This window comes from Panthera pardus, unplaced genomic scaffold (assembly GCF_024362965.1).
Source record: "Panthera pardus isolate Hobbes unplaced genomic scaffold, ASM2436296v1 HiC_scaffold_11, whole genome shotgun sequence".
Classification (NCBI taxonomy): Eukaryota; Metazoa; Chordata; class Mammalia; order Carnivora; family Felidae; genus Panthera; species Panthera pardus.
This window is the reverse complement of record NW_026526666.1, coordinates 79,889,586-79,909,878: the sequence shown is the minus strand read 5'-3', so window position 1 is coordinate 79,909,878 and position 20,293 is coordinate 79,889,586. Positions and strand designations below refer to the sequence as shown.

Genomic DNA, 20,293 nt, shown 5'->3' with positions numbered 1-20,293 from the left:
TACTTTCAGATGGGGGAGGGGGGAGGCTATATTATCAGAAATATTATCAGAATATTTTAATATCAGAAAATATTAAACATTTTCTATTTCTTGCCTCCTATTTTCCAAAATTCGAATGCAACATGGAAAACACTACACATGATTTGTTTAATTGGCTTTTCTATCATAGCCCACACTATCAATTATGAAAAAAAATTACAGCCTATTCACCTTGAGTAGCCTTAATATAAACCAAAGAGAACTGAGTTGGTTCGTATCCACTTACACTTAAAATGTAAACTGTTAGGGGGATTTTCATTATCATAATTTTGATATTCAGAAAGAACACTCAATTCATAGCACAATATTTGTTAAATTTATGTACCACAGACAAGGCATAATGAAAGAAAAATTGGATCTGGAATTTTAAAAAACTGGTTTTGTATCCCAACTTGCTACAAGACCTTGATGAAGTCACTTATTCCTTCAGGCTCAGTTTCCTCATCTGTGAAACAGAGGCTCTTTTATTCCAATTTTTGAGCATGTACTTTGTGCCAGTCATTTGCCCAGGAATTGAGGATTCAGGTCAAATAAGACCAGAGTGTATGTAAACAAAATTCATTGATGTATAGATGCTACAGCAAAAGTGAAAGCAATATACAATAGAAAAAAAGAGAATTACTAATTCTACCCCAGTGACTATTAAACTATGTCTTAAAAGAGGAGAAAATCTAGGCAAAGCTGCCTAGTTTAGAATACCACGGGCAGAAGAAATGGCATGTGCAAAGGGAGAAAACAAAACTCAACAGGATATGCTTTTGAGTAAAATGCAGATAATTTGCAGACTGAGTAGATTCGAAAAGGTGGGAAGGATAACCAATGATACTGAAGACAGAAACAAAGGCTGAAACGTGGATAGTTTGGATGTGACACTAAAAAGTTCACACTGTATCACACGAGACAGGGTCTTTAAAGGGAATGGTGTCATCAGATCTGTAGAGACACAACAGCATCATTATACAGTGTTTTGAGGGAGGCTGTGACTACAGGAAAAAGGATGAGTAGGAAATGCAGTTCAAATGAGAAATAAGAAATAGGGAAGAAAAGGAAGAGACAATAAAAAAATTCTTCAAAGGTAGAATCCACAAAACTTGGCAAACAAAGCAACAGCTTTGGAAGAAGAAGAGTAAGAATTTACCATCTGGGGGGAAAATAAATGTCATGGATGCCACCATCCCCCACCCCACACCCCACAGACACACCTCATAAGCCTTCTCAGCACAGCACAGGAAGACATAGAGTTGACGAATGAAACAAAGCTTTTTGGCGTCCCTGTCCTGAAATAATACTGCCTTTAAGATGGTATGAGAAATAAAATATTACCATCATTTATTATTTTATTATATTATTTATATTTTTAATATTATTAATTTGCTTATGTAATAACTAGAGTCTCAAGCAAAAGAACTGTCCAAGAAGAAAAAAAATCATTTTTTGCCAAAACAACTAACCAATGTCTCCATATTGATCCCCAATCCGGGTTTCCAATCCAGGTTCCTAAGGATAGCTAGATGATTTTTCTGAACATGTTTATCTCATTCTCCCACTTAAAATCCTGCAATGTCTTCCCAATGCTCTCAGCATGAGCCTCATCCTAGAGGCAGAATAACACAGGCTTTGAAGACTGACTACCTGAATTTGAATCTAGTCTGCCATTTATGAGGTGTGATCCCTGGTAAATTGCTTGACCTCTTTGTACTTCGGTTTCCTCATCTGTAAAATGGGAGTAATAACATGGTTGTGAGAACGATGTCTGCCACAGTCTAAGCACATATATCAATAATAATAAGTTAATATTTATGAAGTCACACATAATATACACTACACATTGATATATGAATACCATCTATTATCAGTGTTGGTGTTATGATCAACATTATCATCATCACCATTTTCATACCTTTTCTGTTCCAGGACCACTGGTCTTGCAGTTTTTCAAAAGAACCATGCATCTTTCCAACTCAGGGCTTTCCTATATGCAGATCCCTCTGTCTGGAACACTCTCCATGCATTTGCCTAGTCCATTCATTCTTCATAATTCAGCTTACACATCCTTCCCGCAAGGAAGCCTTCCCTAGCCAGCCTCTGCCCCCAACCACACGTAGGTCAGACTCCCCATTTTAGGCTTTTCTTGAAAAGCACTTGTCATAGTGTGTAATTATATATATTATTTGATTAATTACTTGTGCAATGTCTATCTCCCCCACTAATGTATAAGCTCAATGAGGGAAAGGACTAAACGGACTCCTCGATCCCCTGATACAGAACAGACCACAAATACTTACAGAATAAAAGGAAACTACTGTCAGATACAAGAGAATTAAAAAAAAAAAAAAAAAAAAAGGTACCAAGTATAGAAAAACAGTAATACATATTACTTTCCTTTTACAAAAAGAAATAAACAGTTACTAAGGTCTCATTTACAGAGCAGAAAAACCGATTTACCCATCTAATGGGGAGAAAAATCAGCTTGGGTTGTTTTAACATACAAGCCAGAAACTGACTAACTAAAAATCTGAATTCACCAGATAGAAAAGAATTTTAAAAATTTTTTTATTTAATAAAATGAAATGCTTACTTGAGCATTGTCAGGTTCTTCTTTAATTTTGTCCAGAAGCCCCTGCTGTGGTGCCATTGCCTTGCCACATTCACCATCCAAAGGTTCTTTCATTCTAATTGTTTACGTAAAGGAATTCCCCAGTCTAAAGCTAGTAGATTTCTTCTTGGGAAAGGATAGCTGGACTCCTAAAATACAACATAAAGGATTGGTATTCAGGTTTATTCTTCTCATTTTTTCCTTCATGTTTATATTAAAAGCTTTGTGTTGCGCTCAAGGCTTTAGAGTTGAGCCTTTGAAAAACAATTCTTCTGGGGCCATAACTAACTCTAGTCTCCCCTTCTCCTTCCTTCTGCTCCTTTAGTAGTTCTCACCACATAAGGAAAGTTTCCCGGCCACAGCTCCCAACCTCCCTAATAACTTTAAAGCCAAACGCTCTGGTCTCTCAAATGCTGAAAGTTACAAAGGGAACCAGAGCAGCAACCCAAAATATGGGAAGAAATTACCAACCGCTCAGAGGAAAGGACTCGGAAAACAGTTTCTGACTCCAGGAGAATTAGTACTTGGAGGCCCACCTCTGCTTTTATTTCTCAAAGTGGAGACACACCAAGCTCCCCACCCCCACTTCTAACTCAGCCGCTGCTGGAGGCCTCCATAAGGGCCCCATTTCTTGGCCTAAAGATAGACCAGAGCTCCAAATGCCATCACAAGTGAACAACAGTACACCCTTGTTTAAAGTGGACCACCTGCACCTTCCAGGATCTCCCTGGGAACCATTCCCACGAATAAGCCCCCCTAAGCTTTGCTTCTTAAATGCTTTCCTGTAAACAAGAAATTCTATTAGCCATTCAGCAGATTTCCGTTCCCCTAAGGGTAAACGTTCTAAACCCGAACCAAAAAGGAAGCCCCCCAAAGTTGTCTTTATCCAGAGTCAAGCCAGGCATGGAAATGGGCAACTGGTGGGAAAGCCTGCGGGGAAGAACACATGAGAACTTTCGACCACTTGCCACAGTTACAACCATCTAAGGGTGCTCATCCCTCTTTGGAGTAGGGTATTCGCTCCGAAAGTCTCGTCCCCACCAATAATCTCCACGCCCGTCACCGAGTACAAACGCGGCAACGTTGTATCGGAGGGAGAGAGAACGCGACCCGCAAATCTCTGTCACCGCGTCCCTGCAGCGAAATCCGCACGGCGTCAGCCGCGCAACCCGTCCGGCGCCGCCCCCACCCGGTGCCCGCCTCATCACGTGGCGCGCCCGCCGCCCCGCCCCGCGCAGCCCTGGCCGCCGCCACCCGCCGCGCTCACCTTCTGGCCACCTCCCGGCTCCCGGGGAGTACCGGGGTGGGTAAGGCCGCCTAGGACCCAATGGCTTGCGCCCAAAGACCAGGATGATTTCCTCTTACTGAAATTCTTCCGCTTGATCCATCACAACGCAACACCCAGCCAACCGTGCGTGCGCAGCCCTGGTCTCCGCCCCCCCCCCCCCCCCCCCCCGTTTCCCGTCATGCCCCGGACCTGAGCCGAGTGGGTCTTCCCAGGATTCCCCTTTGCTCAATTATGGTTGACTTCTTAAAGAGACCAAGACCCAAGCGTGAGAAGGTAGAAGTAAGAGTTTGGGGCAGGAAGTTGGGGGCATTAGAAATCCTGCACTATTCTTTAATGCCGGTTTCCAGAAAGATGGCCTGTTAAGAGAATATAAAAATAAATAATGGCTGACATTTATTAAGTCAAGTGCTTGCTAAACACTTGTCCGGCATCATTCCACTTAATCCTCACCACACCTGCAAGAGGTACAAATTTTTATCTGGGAGATGTAAATGAATAGATTAATTAACTTGCTCGAAGCCAAGTGGTATTTTCCATTCAAAATTGTTTTTTGATTTGTGACTGCTGTATAGTATTCCATTTTATGAACATGCTACAATTTATCTACTATTTATGTACATTTGAGATGTTTCCAGTTCTTGGTTATTAGGAATGTTGCTGCTGTGAACATTCCTGTCTTTTGTTGCAAGTTTGCTAGGTTTATGCCTAGCAGTGAACTTGCTTGTTACATACACGTAAAACTTAAATGGAGAGTTACAGTTGCCCCACATCCTTGCCAATAGCTACTATTGTACATCTTTTTAATTTTAACCATTTTTGTGGGGGTATAGTGGTATCTCTTTGTGATATTTTATTTTTATTATTATATTTTATTTTTAAATCATCTTTACACCCAATATAGGGCTCAAACTCACAAACCCGAGATCAAGAGTCACTGTCTCCACCAACTGAACCAGCCAGGAGCCCCTCATTGTAGTTTTAATTTGGATTTCTCAGCTTTCTAATGAGGTTGAGCCCTCTTTTGGATATCTGGATATCCTCTTTTATGAAGTGCCTGTTCAAGACTCTTACCCATTTTTGTATTGGATTGTATGCCATTTTATCATGGGTATATATTCTCAATGAGTCCTTTCTTGAAAATATGTATTACAAATTATCTTCTCCCAGATATAATTAGTTAAGAGGAGGTCATATTGGCATAGGGTGGACCCTTAATCCAACATAATTTGTGTCCTTATAAGAAGAGGAGACATAGAGACAGACATTTGAGGAAAGAACAACAGGTGACAATTGAGGCAGAGACTGAAGTACTGCAGCTGCAAGCTGAGGAATGTCAAGGATTAAAGGTAAACACCAGAAGCTAGAAGAGACAAGGAAGGATTCTCCCATACAGATTTCAGAAGGAACAAGGCTCTGCTGATACCTTGATTTTGGACTTCAAGTCTCCAAACTGTAAGACAATAAATTTATGTTTGTAGCACTTTCTTACAGCAGGCCTGGAAACTAAGATATGGTTGACTCTTCCAACCCATGAAAATATTATATCTCCCCATTTATTTCTGTAATTTCTCCTAATAATATTTTATAGTTTTTAAGTATAGAGATCACACATCTTTTTTAGATTTATTCTAGACCTTTGATATTTTATGGTATTTTAAATGGTAAAATTTCATTTTTTAATTGTTTTTATTTCCAGTGTAAGTATAGAAATACAATTGTTTTTTGTATGTTGGTTTTGAAGCCAGCACCTTTGCTGAGTTCATTTATTAATTCTAATAGTTTATCCATATTTCAATTTTTTTTTCTGTTTCTAACTATATAGAAAATAATGACAAATGTATTTCCTCCATTCTAAGCATATAATTTTTATCTCACTTTCTTGCCTTATGGAAATGGTAATATTGGACATCTGTATCTTTTTCCTGCTGTGTTGTTTTCAATATAAAGTCATTAAATATTAATTTTGCTTTAGAATTTTTGCATTTACCTGTGGGGCATTAAATATGGCAAATTCTTTGCAACTTCTTTCATCAAGAGAGGGAGTCTGTGGCCCTGCCCCTTGTTTTGTAGTTGGCTTTGTGAATTATTTTGACTGACAGAATGTGACAGAAGTGATATCATGTGAGGGGCGCCTGGGTGGCGCAGTCGGTTAAGCGTCCGACTTCAGCCAGGTCACGATCTCGCGGTCCGTGAGTTCGAGCCCCGCGTCGGGCTCTGGGCTGATGGCTCGGAGCCTGGAGCCTGTTTCCGATTCTGTGTCTCCCTCTCTCTCTGCCCCTCCCCGTTCATGCTCTGTCTCTCTCTGTCCCAAAAATAAATAAAAAAACGTTGAAAAAAATATTTAAAAAAAAAAAAAAAAAGAAGTGATATCATGTGAATTCCCAAGTGTAGGTCTCAATAATCTTTGCAGCTTCTGCTTTCACTTTCTTGCAACATTCTCACCACATGTCAAGGTTAGATGGGTTAAACTACTGAATGCTGAAAAATCATGTGCAGAGAGTAGCCCCATAGCCGACACTAATGCCACATAATGTGAGTGGAACCACTTTAGATCCTCCAGGTTGATAGATGACTACAGCCGCATGAGTGAGCCCAGGCAAAATAAGCAGAAGAATTACCCAGCTAAGCCCAGATTTTTGATGATGATGATGATAATGTATTTATTTATCATGAATGAATAAATGCTTCTTATTATAAGCCAGTTAGTTTGGGGTGCTTTGTTATTTAGCAACAGGTAACTGTTACAGAATTGATATCTAGAAACGGAGTACTGCTATAATTAAAATCTAAAACATGACATTGACTTTGGGACCAGGCAGCCAGCAGAAGTCTGGAAAGACAACAAGGAGTCTGTTAGTGGAGGCTGGAAGAGCAGTGAGGAAATTGTTATTGGAGGCTAGAGAAACAGTAACCAGTGTAATGCAGCAGCAAAATGTTTTGCAGCACTGCCACCTGTAAGAACATGGAAGATAGAAAATGTAGTTAGTGAACTTGTGGATCTGGTTAGGAGATTTCCAGGCAGAATATTAAAAGTGCCTATTGATTTATTTTAGTTACCTGTGATAAGATTTTGCAAAAGATAAGCTAAAAAAGGAACTTTTGTTTTCAAGCAGAAATTAGACAAAATATGAAGGGCCCAGGACAGTCTCTCCAGCTAACAAAATATCATCAAAACAAGAAATAACCTCACAGAAGAAAAATCACATATAGGATATTGCAGGTAAATGTGGCCTCAAAGTCAAGATCAACTCAAGAGTGCTGCTGTAAGACAATGCCTCACAGACCCTCTCATCTAGACAGAAGTGCTTCTAAGAAACACAGGGCATTGTCCAATAACAATCTGACACAACCAGAATAGAGTTTTGTCTCAGAAAAATGGATGTGATTTGGGGGGCACAGAGTGAACCCTTTTCTTTATGATCAGTTCTATCCATCATAGGCAGACCAAGCCTTCTCCACCTCTCCCCTTCTCAGGACTGGCTGGCCAGTCCCAAGAGGAGGAAGCCCCATAGCTTACCTGGGCCTGGGGGTAGTGGAGGAAATGTGTATAAACATGGGTCGATGAGTGTTTATTTGGTGAAGTTAGGTTTTAACATGCTTATCGGTGAAGAACATATGAAGATAGGGTGCCTGGGTGGCTCAATTGGTTAAACTGCTGACTCTTGATCCCTCTCTTGAAATAAATAAACTTAAAAAAAAAAGAGTTAAAAAAAAAGAATATATGAAGATAAACATTCATAGCAACATCTATATACAGGCAGGAGTTTATGTAAGTTGTATGTGATTTAAATTACTGTAAATATGGGTGTGCATGTATAAGAAAGCAATAGGAGTTGGGGTTCATTAGGCTGTGACATTATTCCAAGTGGCCTCCAGGCAACCTTGACCATGCCTAGACAGACAGGCAGCTTTTGGAGTGCTGTACCTCTCTGGGACCAGCCCTATGTCCTACCACGATCTCAAAGTTCAGAGATGGAAGGCCCTTTAGTGGTTATATGGTCTGAGCTTGTGCAGTGTTTGAATCCTTGCTGCAGCACTGCAACGGCGATCTTCAGTCTCTGTTTGCACACCTTTCAAGACAGGGAGTTAACTCCCCCCTAGCAACTCCTTTCACAGTGGACAGCCCTGCCTTCAGGAAAGTTCTGATCATAAACCCTGGCTAGGCCCTAGGAAGGCATTCTCCTTCTCCCTCTTCTGTCCTCATTCCCACTTACATAATTCAGCTCCTGGGTACTTCCTTTCCTTTTCTCAATCACCATGACTAAAGCTATCAATTATTATTGAGCCAGAGCTGGTGCTAAGCACTAGAGACATAGAAATGGATGAGTTAAATTTTATCTTTTAAAAAAATGTTTATTTATTTTAAGAGGGAGAAAGAGCATGAGCAGGGGAGGAGCAGAGACAGAGGGTGAGAGAGAATCCCAAGCAGGCTCCGCACTGTTAGTGCAGAGCCTGACACCAGGCTTGATCCCATGAACTGTGAGATCGTGACCTGAACTAAAATCCAGAGTTGGATGCTTAGGGGTGCCTGGGTGGTGGCTCAGTCGGTTAAGTGAGCAAATGAACACTCTCTCATGCTCTCTCTCTCTGTCTCCAAAAAAAAAAAAAAAAAAAGGAATTAGGAGTGATTAACCAGGTCGAGGAGGAAGAGAGGTGGCTTTCAGGAAAGACTCCCTGGAGGAAGGAAGAAACATCTGAGCTGAATTAGAGGCAGAGTCAGGCTGAGGAAGCCTGCAGTCAGTGCTGCCTCCTCTACCACACACTCTCCAACTGTGTCCCTAGCTCCTCACTGTCTTTTCTTCTGTTAAGCCTGGAAATCCAGAGAGGAGAGAAACAGGCTTAGACATCTCCAAGGCCAGGGTCAGTATCTCACAGAGTTACAGGCAGAGCCAAGGTGGGAGGTGCCACGTGAATGCAACAGCACGCCAAGTACCCTGTGAGGCCCAGCCCTGTGTCTGACTCCCCTCTGGGAGAGGCTCAGAAGGAGGGCACAGGCCCTCCAGCCCACACAGAGAGCTTTACAGGACAGTGTGCTAACCCAGGAGGCAGCCCTAAGCTCTGGTTCTGGTGAGGGTCTACATCCCTGGACCAGAGAATAGGAAAGGCCATGGGCCTGGCCTGGCTGAGCAGCTCTTGCCCCAAGGGTCCCCGCTATGGGCTTAGGTTCCTAACTACTGCTCTCTGGCAGTTCTGGCAGGCATACGTGTGCCATCACTCTGGAAGCCAGGGCACATCTTGGACTCTATGGTTACATCAGCTCAGCTCAACCCGTCAGAGATTCTCAGACTAGAGAAAGCTCTGGGGCATTAAGAAAGAAGAAAGAAAGGAAGCAAATGAATTCCTTCTGTACCAGGCACTACACAGGGTGCTTCACACAGATTAATCCTTTGATACTATAAATCTCAATTTTAGCATAGTCATAAGAAAAGACCGAACTGTTAACACTTATCTACAATAGGTAGAATATTAGAGGACTTTGTTTCAGTGTTTTATACAATAATACATTATCAGAAGTAAAATGTCTTGGGGTGCCTGGGTGGCTCAGTCAATTAAGTGTCTGACATCAGCTCAGGTCATGATCTCACAGTTCATGGGTTTGAGCCCCGTGTTGGGCTCTGTGCTGACAGCTCAGAGCCTGGAGCCTGCTTCAGATTCTGTGTCTCCCTCTCTCTGCCCCTCCCCCGTGCGCTCTCTCTCTCTCTCTCTCTCTCTCAAAAATAAATAAAACGTTAAATATTTTTAAAAATAAAAAAAGAAGTAAAATATCTCTAGCAGCCAAAATATCTATTTTGATAGATAAGATATATATTTTATTTCCCACATTTTATACAAAGGGTCAGTCATTAACAGTGAAGTACTGACTTCTATTTGCTCTGTCGTTCTTTGTCAGTTGAGGTAGTGACTTGTCTAAATAGAGAGTTTGAAAGGACAAACTATGCAATTTGGACTTTTCTTTCTACATGGAAGCAAGTTGTCAACAGGAAACTAGTTTTCCTTGGCTCTTCTCTGCCTTAAGTATCGCAGGGGCAGGCCTGCCATGTGGGGAGTCTTTATCCTCCAACCTAGCCTTTTTCCCAGTAATGAAGGTGATGTGTACCTTTATTTACCATTTCCTAAGTCTTATTTCTCAATTGGTTTAGAAGTTAGTGGGGAAGAGGAATGCTAATTGTTTGGCCCCCTTGAAACTCCCAAGAGTACACAGAAAGAATGCTGAATCAGGAGATACAAAGTCAAGTTAGTAATCCTAGACATGCCACTTATGAATTGTGCCCTAGAGCAAAACACTTACCATTTAAAACCTCGATTTTTTAGCTGATGAAGGAGTCTATGTTATTTTTTTTTTAAGTTTATTTATTTATTTTGAGAGAGAAAGTACAGGTCAGGGAAGGGCAGAGAGAGAGGGAAACAGAGAATCCCAAGCAGGCTCCGCACCTTCAGCGCAGAGCCCATCTATGTTCTGACTGGTTTTCTAATGTAGTTAATGTACAGTGTTATATTAGTTTCAGGTGTACAATATAGTGAGTCAACAGTTCCATGCTCATCAATTAAGCGTACTCCACCTCCTCTTCTTCTCCTTCTCCTTCCTCTTTTTGAGTAGGCTCCATGGGGTTTGAACTCACAACCCTAATATCAAGAGTCACATGCTTTACCGACTGAGCCAGCCAACCACCCCAGGTCTGGTTGTTTTAAGCCAAAAAGGGAAAATATGGTGGCCTTGAGAATGATGAGAAAATCTAAGAAAAGGTTTAGACAATGAACAGAACAGAATCCCAAAATCTGTCAGCAAGAATAGCTTGATCCAAGTCACTGATAATTGCTAAAATAAACTTTATGCCAAACAATTGGTCTTTTAGTCTGGGTAAGCTAATTGCTAAGATAAACTCCCAAATTACAGAGGTTCTACAATGTGAACATTTGTCTCTGTCTCACACAATAGTCCAACATGAGTACTCCTGTTCTAGTGGCTTTTCTGGGCAGCTGTCCTCCAGGCATTGTCTCAGGGACCCATAATCTTTACATTCTGTGGCTCTATCCTCTTCTATGTCTGTGGAGTCTTCTCCATTCAGCCAATGGTTGGGGAAAGAAAGGGCAAAGATCACATGAGGGAGGTTTATATAGGTCAGGTCTAGATGTTGGCCATTGTTTCTATGTTCCATTGTCCAGAAATCAAGTCACATGCCTGCACCCGACTGCAAGAAAAATGTAGTATATTTGTATGCCCAGGAGGATAAGAAAATGGGGTTTGATGAACATATGAAAGCCTCTCTCACAACATCCCTTGAACAAGATTCAAAGTTCTGAGAATGATCATCTGATTGGCATAGCTTAGGTCACTAAGCTACAGGCCAAATCAGGAAAGAAATACAGAAAGAATCAATCCCTTTCTATTCCACTGTGAGAGGAAGCAGACAAGGGAATTGTCTTTACTTACAATGGAGAATTTTCCTAAAAGGGAGATCAGGATGCTTAGAAACAGGGGGAGAGTTGGATGCTAGACAGCCAAAAATGACAAATGTCCAGTATATCTGTAATCTGCCTATGTTACACAAGAAAGTCTCTAAAGGTTTTTTCAGCTTTAATTGTTCATGACTCAGATGCAATAACTAAAACATATATAGATGTCCAAGGATTTCTATTGAGAGCAACAGCCCTCCAATTCCTAAGGGCCTCCCTGACTCTCAGAAGGGCAAATAATTCATAGAACAAGATGATGCCTGTCAATACATGGGAAAGCATTAGTGCTCAATGGAACCATGTAGTCTAAGAAAAGTATGATTAAGTAACATAACATGTTAAAATGGAAAATAGCATTGCAACTTCACGACCTCGTTTGGTTTTTTTTCCAGGTTTGTCACTACTAAAAGACATAGCAGCTCTAATATTTTGACTCCACATTTACTCTCATGTATATCCCTAACACCTAAATTTGATCTTTAGTAGTTTTATCCACCAAAATTATCTGGAATTCATTGCAAATTGGCTGATTATATGGGGCAGGGGAAAAAATAGTATGACTTCAGAACATTCTCTTATGGCAAGAAAGGAGGGATGTTTCAAGGATGTCAGGGGCGGAGCTAAAAGGATAACACTTAGAGATGTACCCAGTGGTGAAGTTGTAATAATTAAATTTAAATTTAAATAATTTAATTTAAATAATTTAAAATGTCATAATTAGAGAAAATTGGAATAAGTAAAATCTACAAAGGCTATGCATTCATACTAAGACTCAAATGGGAAAAGTAAACAAAAAAATAGCTTTAAGTAAACAAAAAAATTTTAATACAATAAAGGATGAATACAATATATGTTTAATGATTAGTAATGTGTATGTCTTTGCATGTACAGGTGTGGCTGCACATATATTTTTTTCTTCTGTAAAAAGACTTAAATATATCCACATATAATTTACCTAGATCTATGATTTACATATGAACAAGCAGATAAAAATGAACCAAAAGGTAGGAGGAAGGAGCCATCAACACTAGTAATTTTGTAAAATTATCACGACCAGATAGAAGGCGAGTCTGTCAATTATTCAGCACCACATTTACAAAAAGCAAGTAAAAATAGAGTTCAACAGATATTCTAAGAATGAGAAGGGTAAATCAATATTCTATCTTTCAGGAGATAAAACAACAAAATGGCTCTAGTAATTATAATAAGATACTGATAAATACATAAGTTCCTAAGCAGATCAATGTCATATAATAGCAAGATGGCTATTGGTCATGCAAACCTTAGAGCTTACATAATTTCCAAAATAGACACTAAGTTTCAAAATTTAAAAACCATAAGGAAGACAGAGGATTATAAATCCTATGGTATTTAAAAACTTTTACTATTACAAAAGGGTTTTAAATAAATGGTCTTAATTACCTTGGACAACAAAACTAGGTCTTATGTCCCAACCAAGAAAGAATTAGTTGATATCACAGATCCTGGAACCTCAACTGATTTAAAATTATATTTCTTTTTCTATTTGATTTGGTAAAATTTCTGAAATCCCAGAAAATAATCAAAATGCTATTACTGAAACCTTAAGAAAATATGAAAGTAAATATAATCTTAAGAGATATAAAAGTGGTACAAAAATAATACAGTAATAGTCAACCCATGGCATTGAATATTCAATCCAGGCCTACCTAATTGATACAAGTGTAGTCGATTTTGTCATCTTTGTGTTTGTGCACAGTTTGCTGATATTTAACGCCTATGAGATATTCAAAAGTATCAACCATATTAAATTTGTAATTCCAGCTTAAATTGTTTCAGAGAATTAATCAAATGTGTATTCTGGTTTAATGATCAAGAAAAACTATTTCAACATTTTATTTACTAGAAATAGGATTTTGGCAATTGGGCATTAAACAACAAACAAGCTGTGAGTATTCTCCAAGCAAAAAAGCCCCCTAGACATGAAAAATACTGAATCATAAGGCACAAAGTAGATAATGTGTTTTTACTAATACTCCTCAGGAAGAAGGGGAAGTAACAAATGGGAGACTTGAATAAGAGGTTGGTTGAAAGAATTTGGAAAACTGTGGCACATACACTTTCTGAGAGAGACACACAACCAAACAGATAATTAGCCTACAGTGTGGTGATTATTACAGAAGCGATACTTGGACCAAAGAAGAAAGAGAAGTTAACCTAACCTGTGCATCTATTACTTACCAGGCATAATAGAATACGATGAAATTGGCTAGATGTTTGTAACCAAATATCATGGAGACCTCACATCAGTTCTAATTCCAAAGATTTTTCATAATGTGGGGAAACCAGATTAAGCCCAAAATGGCCCCATGGCTAGGATCTAGACATATTCTCCAGGCCTACCTAATTGATAGGACAGCCAAGAAGTCTGTTTTCTAAGGGACTTCTAAGAGAGAACTCCTGTGAAAGGAAAAAATAAGCCATCGGGACAAGCCTGGTGCAGTAATGAAGCCTCAGGGACAGTGGATAGGTTACTGGACAGAATACAGTGTCTGTCACTTGGATTTGATTCAGCCTCGGCTCAAATGGTGTCACATCTAGGGAAAGGGAAAGACAGGGGAAGAATGAGGTCTCAAGAAGACACAAAAAAGAACAAAACTCAAAACTTGAAACATCAGTTTTTACAAAAATTTCTGACCAATATTAACCCTACTTCAGCACCCCCTCACACACACATTACAGTGCAACACAAAAGTGGAGAGAGATGGTCTCCTCACTTTATTATAGGTATCAAAAGATCATATTGCCAGGGAAATGGTGATTACAAACAAATTAGAGGTCTCAAAAATTAGTTAAACAGCTTCCCCAGCTTGTGCCAAGGTTGTAAGTGATAGAGTTAGCATTTGCATCTGAAAATATGTGTGGATCCAATTCCTTCCCCCGCCCCCCCCCCCCTTTCATTTCAATGTGCTCCTCTGTGGTCTCCAGGCTGTGTTTATTTCTAATGATAACTACTTCACTTGCAGCTCTCTAAATTGGAGGATGCTCAGTCTCCTATACCATCTGCCTTTGGATTTTTTTTAAGGTTTTAAAGTAATCTTTACATTGAATATGGGGTTTAAACTCAGAACCCCGAGATCAAGAGTCTCATGCTCCACTGACTGAACCAGCCGGGCACCCCCCATCTGCCTTAGGATTTAAAGTTGGGTCTATATCCCCTATGCCCCCTTTTGCTACTCTTACGTAAAAATTCATGTTCCTTTAAAGCTCATTTCATCAGGCTTTGAGTACCCCTCCTTATTACTGGCATCTACTTATCTCCTAGTCACTCTTTAACATTCATTGAAGAATTTAGCTGCCGGCTCCATTTTCCTCTTCTGCCACGATTTCACCTTTCCCGTGGACACTTCTTTTTTTTTTTTTTTTTTTTTTAATGTTTATTTATTTTTGAGACAGAGAGAGACAGAGCATGAACGGGGGAGGGTCACAGAGAGAAGGAGACACAGAATCTGAAACAGGCTCCAGGCTCTGAGCTGTCAGCACAGAGCCCGACGCGGGGCTCGAACCCACGAACCGTGAGATCATGACCTGAGCCGAAGTCGGACGCTTAACCGACTGAGCCACCCAGGCGCCCCTCCCGTGGACACTTCTAATACCTTTGTCTCTCAGTTTATTTAGCTTCTCAATTTCAGCAAACTTTTCCCCTTTCTACCTGCGCCTCCCCACTCCAATGACACATCTTGAATCCTTTGCCTAAAATTGCTCCTCCTCGGAAATAATATATTAAGATATCCCACTTTCTGACCACACCCTATTTTTTCTCACTCAATTTCTCCCTCTAAAGCTGCCCTTCTATTTTATAAAGACCTCTGGTTCCTCCATCAGTCTACTTTCATTCTATTTATTCACCTTTTGCTGTCTTCTCTTCCTTTTATGTTTTCTACTAGTCACTTGCCGATATCCTCCATTCTCTTCTATGGACCTTATCTCGTTTCTACCTGGAAAAACCCTAAATCAACTTCTCCATGCCCACACCTGCGCTGCTTATTATTGTTGATAAAAGTCATAGAGTCTACCAAACTGGCACAAATATAAATTCTCAGGGTTCTCAGCCTCAACTGGGCTGATGGTATGTCTAGAAATCCTCCCATGGCTCTTTTGTCAGTTTTCTCTTCCATTCTTCACAAAGACTATTCAGTTTCTCCTTTCTCTTCAAATCTCTGACCCAAAACTTCACTCACAGCAGGAGACATAACCTCTTATCCTCATAGAGAAAATACTGTACAGTCAAATAAGAACTTCCTCTGTTCCTGGCACAAAATGAAAAGTTTTCTGCAATTAAACCTACCATTCTTTCTTTCCTCCAATTACAAAGGAGAGAGTGTCTCTCCGGCTACTACCTTATCTTTGTCACAGCCACATACCTCTTAGAAGAGCTGACTACACTCGTTTTCACTTCTTCCTATCACAGCCACTCCTCAATCCACTGCTATCTGGCTTCTGCCTTCCACAGAAACCACTCGTGGCAAATTCACTAATGACTTTGTTGCTAAATCCTATGGCTATTTATCAGTCCTTATTTCAGCACTCAATGGCATTGCTGCTATTGACCTCATCCTCTCTTAAATCCTCTCTTCACATGGCTTTGTGATACCATATTCTCCGAGTTTTCCTCATATGGCCTTAGCCATTTCTTCTTAGTTCCTTTCTTGTGTTCCTATAGCTACACTAATTTGTTAATTATCAGTGTTCCTTAAGGTTTCTGTCTTTGGCTTTTTCACCTCACTCTACCCACAATGAGTGTACGTACTCTCACCACCCACTTCTGTGGCTATAATCATCAACTCTGTATGGTAACTTGCAAAACTACAACTCTTCCCGAGATATTTCTTCTGAACTGTTTATTCAACTGCCTATTAAATATTTATCTTTGGGTATTTCATGGTGTTTCAGACTCAACATACCTAAAACTGAACCCATTATTTGCCCCAATGCCCCACCCTTTCAACAGCTCCCCTCCCCCTCTTGTATTCCCCATCTCTTAGAATAATGCCACCATCCCCTAGGATGTAACAGTGAGAAATAGAAACAAAGATATTCTGAAGCAGAAAGGATACATTCACCCATCCATTCATCAAACAAACATGTATCAAGTGACTCCCTACCCAGTATTGTGTTAAGTACTAGGAGATGGGCTGAAAAGAGACAAAGACCGTATAGTTTCAGAAACAGAGAAAGTGCATGTCAGGCAGAGATGCAGAGAAAGACCTACAAAGAAAGTTTCATTTCGTGTGTTTGATAACCAGGGGAAAAAAAGTATATATATTTCAAATAGTTGTCCTGAGACAGGATGTTACACTTAATTTGGGTGCTTTTTAAATTTTTTCTTCAGCATAAAGAACCTTGATGAAGAGGGAAAAGGGCTGATTAAGGAGACAAACAGAATTGACTCATTCTTATTCTTGTTATTGGCAATTAGCTGTGTACTAACTATCTAGTTAAATCTCATACTACGATTTTGCATCATTCTTTGAAATTTATGGAGCTTTTTTTCCATTATAAAAGTGATACAGGCTATGGTTGGGGGGGAGGATATATAAGAAGCCTTTTGGATGGTATAGAATTCAAAGAATAAAGTTGTGGGATTAATTCTCATTCTTTCTGAACTCCTATTCTTGGACCCAAAGCAGAATACTTTTTTTAAAAAAACATTTATTTTTGAGAGAAAGACAGAAAGACAGAGAGACAGAGCACCAGTGGGGGAGGGGCAGAGAGGAGACACAGAATTGGAAGCAGGCTCCAGGCTCTGAGCTGTCAGCACAGAGCCCAAAGCAGGGCTCAAACTTATGAGCTGTGAGATCATGACCTGAGCCAAGGTCAACCGACTGAGCCACCTAGGCACCCCAGAATACTCTTAATATCCAGGTGTTTTCCTAAGGGTTTGATTGCCACTGATTATCGATGAGATCCTGGGGAATTTTAGGACTATGGCTTGACTGCTGTTGGGCCTCTCTCTTCAGCTATTTATTCAAAAGAGGTAAGTCAAGGAATTAAGTTGGGTTCTGATGCTTCATCCAGAAGTAACAGCGATGATTTTTAGGGCATATTCAGGTATGGAGAAAATAATATTTTATTTTCTTCCAAATCTGAAGCCTCACACTGCAACACTGGCAGAAAATTTAATCTCAGTCATTATTGGCATTCTCAAGGAGGCCACCAGAGGTCTGCATAGTTCCTAGGGTGGGCCCACCCCCCCCACCCCCCCCACCCCCCCATCCCCCCCACCCCCCCACCCCCCCACCCCCCTTGAAGCATCAAGGAAACTCTGCAACGATTGGCTCAATAGTCCAGATTGGTTATTGGAGACAGCCACTGCCCCAATCTGCATGTTCTCCACAGGACAAGTGGCTTTGGCATGCGCATCTTCAGCAAGGATAAAACTCCTTATGTTCAGGGTCCAGTTGTCTCCCCACAGCGCTGTTAAAGAACATGGTACACGTTCCTCAAATCACACTATAGACCTTCACCCTCTTCCTAGCCTTCTGAAACCTTTTCTTCCTTGGTTTTCTCTAAGACACTTCCCTGTCTCCTACACACACACACACACACACACACACACACACTCATACATACACATACTCCCTGGATACTTTCATAATCTTTTCAGTCGGGTTGAATTTTTATAAAACATAAGACAGCTCTTGACTTCCAACAGCTTCTGCGTTGGCCCCTACCAAAATCTCTCTGACAAAGATGCAAGGGAGGGAAAGTATACAATACAAATCAATGTCTCAGAAATTAGATAACTGCCTCGTGAACAAGCAATTTACACACTCAATGGAAATCCTCACCTGGGACCAGGATTCAATCTTTCTTATAGTGTTTTCTTTTCTCAATCCTATTATCAGAAGCAGGGATGTGCACTCAGTGCTCCAGTTCTCCTGAAGCTGTTAGACAAAACCTAGGGCTTATCTCTCATTGATATTTTTTACTTGCACGAGTCATTCATTTATGAGAAACAATAGTCTACACATCTTATAGACCAATTGCTTTATCTTGCTTAGATAAACTTATGTTAACTTAGAAAATAAAACACATTTGTTGACAGCAATTGCTCATGAGTACATTTACTAGATAGGACTTTTGGCTGCAAGAGATAGAAAACCAAATCAAAGTAGGTTAAGTACAAAGAGAATCTACTGGCTTACATAATTTGTCCAAGAGTTGGACATCACAAATGGATGGACCAGGGAGGGAAGGTGTCAAAATTAGTATTATATGACTTAGACTGGAATCAGAGTCCTCCACCTCTCAGGTACTATGATTAGGTCAGTGATGGTCATTTGATGGTCACCACCTCACTGGGATTTTTTTTCTCCCACCCTATCAAAAAACACACTTCTGTATCCAGTGAAAATATCCTTCAGGAGTGGAGGTAAAATAAAGACATTATTAGAGAAGAAAAACAAAAATAATTTCTTGGCAACAGTCCTGCTCTAAAAGAATTGCTAAAGGAAGTTCTTCAAACAGGGGAATGATACCTGAAGGAAATGGGAACATCAAGAATCAAAGAACAGAACGGGGTGCCTGGGTGGCTCAGTCGGTTGGGCGTCTGACTTCGGCTCAGGTCCTGATCTCACTGTCCGTGAGTTCGAGCCCTGCGTCGGGCTCTGTGCTGACAGCTCAGAGCCTGGAGCCTGTTTCAGATTCTGTGTCTCCCTCTCTCTCTGCCCCTCCCCTGTTCATGCTCTGTCTCTCTCTGTCTCAAAAATAAATAAATGTTAAAAAAAAAAAAATTAAAAAAAAAAAAAGAGTCAAAGAACAGAAGTGGTAAATATATGAGTAAACATAATAGACTATTCTCCTCTGGAGTTCTTTTAAAAATATTTGTTGGTTGGGGTGCCTGGGTGGTTCAGTCAGTTAAGAGTCCTACTCTTGGTTTTGGCTCAGGTCATGACCTCACAGGTCATGAGTTCAAGCCCCGCATCAGGCTCTGTGCTGTCAGTGCAGAGACTGCTTGGGATTGATTCTCTGTCTCCCCCTCCCTCTCATGCCCCTCCCCTGCTCTCACTCTCTGTCTCAAAAATAAATAAATAAATAAAATATTTTCTGGTTGACAGCAAAAATTATTAACACTGGCTGATGGGGTTTAGAATTCTAATGCATAAAATGACTATAACAAAAGGGTAGAGAGAGGATAAACAGATTTATTTAGGGATAACATTTCTACATTTTACTTGAAGTGGTAAAATACTAATTCTAAGTGGACTATAAAAAGTTAATTATGATTATTGCAGTCACTAGAGCAACCACTAAAAAAAATTATACAAAGATATATGGTCATAAATAGTTAAAATGGGGGGCGCCTGGGTGGCTCAGTCGGTTAAGCGGCCGACTTCAGCTCAGGTCATGATCTCGCGGTCTGTGAGTTCAAGCCCCGCGTCAGGCTCTGTGCTGACAGCTCAGAGTCTGGAGCCTGTTTCAGATTCTGTGTCTCCCTCTCTCTGACCCTCCCCCGTTCATGCTCTGTCTCTCTCTGTCTCAAAAATGAATAAACGTTAAAAAAAAATTAAATAGTTAAAATGGAATACTAGAAAACGTTCAGATTAGCCAAAAGAAGGCAAGGAAAGGGAACAGAGAACAAATAATAAAATGATACACATAATTACTAGATATTATATTAGGAACATAAGAATAACTTGGAGAGACTAACTTCAGTTACCAATGTAGTATTCAGAATCACCAAAGGGTCTGAATTTAAGGTTAACTGCAGAGGACATTTAGGGATCATAGCAGCAGGGGTCAGGAGGACCTTTTGACCTGGACATAGACTTTTGATAATATCTCAGGAAGCATGGTCAAAGACAAGATTGCAATAAATTCATCATTCAACTCTATATATCTTTTATAATCCTATTATGATTTTAGGAATAGCA

The 20,293-nt window shown here is 40.3% G+C and overlaps 1 protein-coding gene across 6 annotated transcripts in view; it reads right to left on the bottom strand.

Annotated features, from left to right (window-relative positions):
* ZMYM6 (zinc finger MYM-type containing 6) overlaps positions 1–4,071 on the bottom strand; it is a 42,355-nt gene extending 38,284 nt beyond the window's left edge. For 2 of the 6 annotated variants that reach the window (XM_019429855.2, XM_019429857.2), the window contains exon 1: positions 2,618–3,818. In XM_019429855.2, coding sequence (XP_019285400.2) covers positions 2,618–2,710 — 93 coding nt within the window. In that variant the 5' untranslated portion in view covers positions 2,711–3,818. Of the gene's footprint in view, positions 1–1,490; positions 1,644–2,617; positions 3,819–3,902 lie in introns of those variants that run through there. The other 4 variants (XM_019429859.2, XM_019429858.2, XM_019429860.2 and 1 more) reach the window with 4 other exon arrangements.
* Positions 4,072–20,293: the final 16,222 nt, after the last annotated feature.